Source organism: Dioscorea cayenensis, chromosome 5 (assembly GCF_009730915.1).
Source record: "Dioscorea cayenensis subsp. rotundata cultivar TDr96_F1 chromosome 5, TDr96_F1_v2_PseudoChromosome.rev07_lg8_w22 25.fasta, whole genome shotgun sequence".
In the NCBI taxonomy this organism is placed as follows: Eukaryota; Viridiplantae; Streptophyta; class Magnoliopsida; order Dioscoreales; family Dioscoreaceae; genus Dioscorea; species Dioscorea cayenensis.
Genome location: NC_052475.1, coordinates 14,094,263 through 14,099,637, shown reverse-complemented (window position 1 = coordinate 14,099,637; position 5,375 = coordinate 14,094,263). Strand labels below are relative to the sequence as shown.

The window sequence follows — 5,375 nt, the reverse complement described above, 5'->3', positions numbered from 1 at the left end:
GTTTCTTAATCTTTTATCTTTTATTGTATTCACTGCAAATCTTCACATGATGTGAATATGGAACTTCAAGATCTTCTAGCTCCAACTAGCCTAAAATCATGTCAATCAAACAAAGGATGTGGCAGTTATGACAATGATTTTCCAAGATTATTTATGCTCAGCCTTATAGGCGTTCAATTCCTAGAAACAAAACACTGATACAACAAAATCGTTTGGAGTCTTTGACTGAGGGACACTGATACCTAAGTCAGGTTAGGATTCACCGTATCAAATAGGTAGAGAAATAAAAAAACTGGAAAGAAGTAGAGTCTCAAAGTCTTTAATAATAAAATTTCCCGTGAGTCCTTTCTCATTAGAAACTGAGGATGATCCCTTTCTGTAGCCCTTAGTTTCACTGACTTAGGACTTTTTGACAAAAACTCCTTATTTGAAGGTCGACGAGACTTTGCCTTCCTGACAGTGTTTATCCAACTCTTCTGTGCCATGGTCCACTTCGACAACATAGGAGATTTCTTCTCTTCCGTTAAATAATTGAGTTTTACCGCCTCAAAAAAATTAATTTACTCCGTTGGATGATTGGATACTTAATTCTAATTCTTAAATAAAACTCTGCTCTAGAAATTTAATTTACTCCGTTGGATGATTGGATATTTAGATCTGAATCTAAGATTTAGAACATACCACGCACCTGTGGATTTGATGATGCCATATGGCTAAGCATTCAACTCGTGAATCCCAAATAAAAAATCTTTGAACTTTGACTTGATAAGATTTTCAAAGTTTCAAACCAAACTCAAGCTGCTCACTAGACACAATAATCAATTAAAAACCCTCCAGTTAATGATAAATAATTTGCCTGCGTCCCTAAGATTCCTGCATGGCAAAACAAGGCCATTAAGTCCACAGCATCCATGTGCTCGAAACTTGCAGTTAACAAGTGTCCTGATCCATCCTTTACTCACCAATAATTTTCTTGCGCATCATACAAGAAACATTATCGTCTATATCATCCTCTGATATGCAGATTACAAAGAAAAAGAGACCATAAGAAAAACGGGGAAGAACATATATATAAATGAGAAGACACATGCTAGAAAAGTATTACATCAATTGTTTTTGGAATAATGCCCACTATAATCTAAAAGTAAAGCCCCAGGCCTGATGAAAACCCCATATAAAGGTGGTCCAGAACCAAAGCAATCACAGGAAGGTGTTCTCTCCACCTTTATTCCAGGATTCTTTTATGTCCCCCACCACACTATTCATTTCCAGTTCTAGTCATACATACCCTCCTGCTCCCAGACATCCACAAGGAAATCCACCATTTCCTGCATATAGATAGAAACCATCAGATTTCCAAAGTTGGCACTTCAAGATTATTAAATGATTTAGTGTTAGCTTACGGAAAGCGGGATAGGTTGTGGGAATGGCTTATTCGTGCCCAACAAACTGTCATACGTAGCATTCCAGCTGCTTAAATAAAAAAAATCACAAACGGTCAGATTAAACAAAGAGATGGTCAACAGGGAGAAGAATAAAATGCTTCCAATATGCTCATAGAAGCTTTACACGAACCGCTCAAACCTTAAGACAAGATCAAATGCAAAAATGTAAAGATTTGATCTTATATTTGAGAAAAGAAAAGAAAAGATATTGGTTTGCATCACAAACGGAAAACTCTACGTCACTATCAACAACAGTATCTACTTAACCTTTAACTTGAGACGTGTTCAAGAAAAACTGATTCTGCTCATAAATTGCAATAATAATTTATGTTGGTTGGTAAACCAAGAAAATTATAACATACAAGAATGGATAAAGACCTATACATATTACCAGATCGTGAGAATAATAGAGAGCAAAGAAAGGCCAACACTCAAAACACCCAAGCTTGGTTGGATTGTCTACAAACTATGGCCATTGACAAACAACATGAATGAACAACACTTAGGCTAAAGCAGATGATGCAGTCTTCAAGTCAGTCTTAAATACACGGATCTCATGGTATTGGTTATTACATCATCCAAACCACCATCAAACACAAGTCTACACAAATCCTAAACTCCATGTATATTTTATACACAAGGATGCTCAGGTTCCACACGCATCCCTCAGCCTTCAGTTCAATAAATAAATTTTTTTGAGCCCTTGTTTATCATTTAAATTAGTAATGAAAAAAAAAGTATCTGGAACTCCTTGATAATCAATTTCAAAGGACAGACAGGGAGGTTTTTCTATTCTTTGCTTGTTTTTTACCTTTCTCTTCAGAAATACAATGATATGCAGGAATGTTAGTTTATAAGAATAAATACATAAAACTTACTAACCTGCATGGACTTCTATGATAGTAAAACCATTTCCTGTAAACTATCATAGCAAACTGTTTTCATTCATGTTATCTGATGTTTTTAATTATAACTCAAGCCTACATAGTATGTAAAACTTCCTCATGCTGTTTGGACAATCCTTCTAACATTTATGCATAAATTGCTCAAGTGACTAAAAATGATTTAACATTTGTTGCTCCTAAGGCAACTTGAATTACTCTAACCCGGAAAAGCCAACTATGCCACTTTCAACAAGAAAGCACAAGGAGGCAATCATACCTTAACTTAGGTTCCTTGACTTGTTGCAATTGGTTCTCCGGCCTTCTAGTTCCAACCCATTGTTGTCTGATTTGATTCCAAAGAAGAAGACCTGACAATACATACGACTATATATTTACATAAGTACCCAATTAAGAACCTGAACAAACAAAGCAAAAGTAAGATCGAATATGACAAAAAGAAGACCTAATTCTTGATGAATTACACTATGATTATGCTTGGATACCATACTACTCGTAGTTTGGCCCTAAACACATTGTGCCAATGTGTTCATATTATCCATAAAACTCACAATTTCCTTATGAGGCTTAGCTCTTATGTTCTTTTAGAGGACATCTCATATTGAACAGCCAAAAGATTAAACTTGCAGGAACAGAGCGAAAGGAAATGTACTCACACAATTGCTGCATCTAGAGATAAGGGAAATATAAGAAAGTTATTAAATAAAACACTTGCCGTGGTTCACAAACTCAGCAGGGTTGCTAGAGCTTCCTGACCCAGCATCAAGGGTTTGTGCTGATGTGCTAATTGAAGAAACACTCCTCTGAGACTGAACTCCACTGTTCTCCATCTCATATGTGCTTGTACTCCAAAAGTCCTCAGATATACTAGGCTTTTTAACTGTTCGGCCCTGAATTCTCAAACCTTTTGAAGGTTCATCCACTGCAATGATTGGAGTGGGCTTAGTACAGCATCCAAGACAACCTCTGCTCTGTTACAAATCAGGTTTGACCATGTAAATGATTAGTATCAGCCTTCAAAACTCACTTGCAATTACAAAATCATCAAGTGGCCGAAAGAAGCAGATTGAAATAGGAAATTTTCTGTTGATTTGAAATAAAGGCATAATATCATTGCTAATAATTTTGATAAAGCAATTGCTTATCATTTGTGCCAGTGGGTATATGAGAGATATCAAAAGAGACGGTGCAGTGGGCTCAGTCAGCATGAACCAATCTTCATCCCTTACACTCCTACCCCCACTTAAATAGAATAATGCGCTTTACAAATTTAAACAAAATCATGAAAACTGGGACATAAGTCTGGAAGGAAGCAGCTAATGGGGAATTTAACCCATAAATGGTGAAGAAATAACCAAGTAAAGTTGAATTGAAATGAATGGAAGAAATCCAAACTTAAAGGTTGCCCACTAGCCTTAAAAAGAAGAGAGCACTAAACCACAAAAGGCATGTTCATGTATCAGTACAACCGCAAAAAAATGCTAAAACGAAAAACCCTAGTTTAGTACCAAGATAACATCTATTGCTGCAAACAGGCCACTGCACTGTTTCATAACTATTAGTAAGTAGTTAGCATTCTAGGTAAATATATACTAATTCCACTATATTTGCAGACAGTCAACACACCAAATAGTACCTATAGCTCTGACTTCTTCAGCAGGAAGCAATAACTCCAACAAGATATTCGTCTCACAGAAGTTAAATTGCTCTTAAAGAAAGCTCTAGATATTGAGCAGCTTATCAAGTATGTTTGATGAGAACTATCTCTTGAAAGAACTCCAAACACATTGATCAACCTTGTCTAATACCGTAACACAACCAACAATAAAAAGAGAGACAAAGGAAAAAAGAAGTCTGATACCAAGGGTTCACCTGCTACAACAAACCTAACTAATCCAAAAAGGGAACTTCCCAAAAAGCAGATTGAACTCAAGAGAATCTATGAAAAATTAAAGAAAAAATAAGGCATTTCGCTCATCTTACTCAGAAAGGACTCAATCTCTCACCTTGGGAATCTGCACAGATCGCCGCTTCAAAGAGCTCATTAAAAACAGGGAAACGAATACCCTAAAAAGCCAAGATAAATCATCCAAAAGCAGCTCCCCTCTTTCCAATTTCATGCAGAAACAATAAAAGATCGATTTTTTTTATAAAAAGAAACTTAAAAATCACCACAAAACATCAGTTTCATCTCACAAAATCACCTTTAATCCAAAGGGGCGAAAAAACAAGCCAAATTTAACGAAAATTGCAAACCATTTGAAGAAAAGAACAATTTTATTAGCTTGGGAAGAAAGAAAAGCAGACAAAAAGCTAGGATTTAGGGCAAATAGAAGAGAAAGGAAGGGATCGGATGGCTTACCCCATGCAGGCAAGAACTCGGGAGATCCAAGCGGAGAGAGATCGGGAGACGAGCATCTAGCGTCTAAATATCACCAGCCCCACCATCAAACCCTGTAATCAAGCTTCTGAAAGTGAATGACTTTTTTTAAGAGAATTTTTCTATCTTTTTTTTATATTAAAATTATCCATTAAACCAAGGCAATTTATAGAGGGAAGAAAAAAAAAAGTTGTAATTATACAAAAAAATAATTAAAAACAAAAAATAAAGTATAGGAAAGAAAAAGAGAACATGAATTGAATGATGGATCTGAAAGAATCGGACTGAATCGGACCTTCCGCCTCTCTCGTCTCGACTGCAGACAAAATGCAAGGCACAGCGGCTGAGCAAGTGGTCTCTATGCCTTGCTTTTTCTACATACCCTTTCCATTTTATATTATTCTTCCTTTTTAATATTTTATTTTATTTTTTTTAATTTGTTCATCCTCATGCGGCTGTGGTCTTTATATCATATCCATTTTTAAATTTTATATTTAAAATATTTGATATAGTGGATATTCGGTCTTGTAAAATTTACTCTTTTTTTTTCATTATCAGAGGTTTAATTTGTTATTTTAATTTTTCAGAAATTACTTGTGACTTTTTTCTTTTAATGTTTTTTCAACATTTCTAAAAAAATTTTGATAT

The 5,375-nt window shown here is 35.3% G+C and overlaps 1 protein-coding gene across 3 annotated transcripts; it reads right to left on the bottom strand.

The window, feature by feature from the left end:
• Positions 1-924: 924 nt before the first annotated feature.
• LOC120262351 lies at positions 925-5,140 on the bottom strand. 3 transcript variants are annotated; one of them, XM_039270447.1, is made up of 6 exons: positions 5,023-5,140; positions 4,710-4,801; positions 3,063-3,313; positions 2,607-2,697; positions 1,404-1,473; positions 925-1,328 (listed from the first exon to the last, which is right to left on the bottom strand). In XM_039270447.1, the coding sequence occupies exons 2-6, from the start codon at positions 4,763-4,765 to the stop codon at positions 1,275-1,277; spliced, it is 522 nt and encodes a 173-aa protein (XP_039126381.1). In that variant the 5' UTR covers positions 4,766-4,801; positions 5,023-5,140; the 3' UTR covers positions 925-1,274. The 3 variants fall into 3 exon arrangements, with proteins under 3 accessions (XP_039126381.1, XP_039126383.1, XP_039126382.1); XM_039270449.1 differs by having other exon boundaries at positions 1,404-1,470; XM_039270448.1 differs by having other exon boundaries at positions 4,980-5,084.
• Positions 5,141-5,375: the final 235 nt, after the last annotated feature.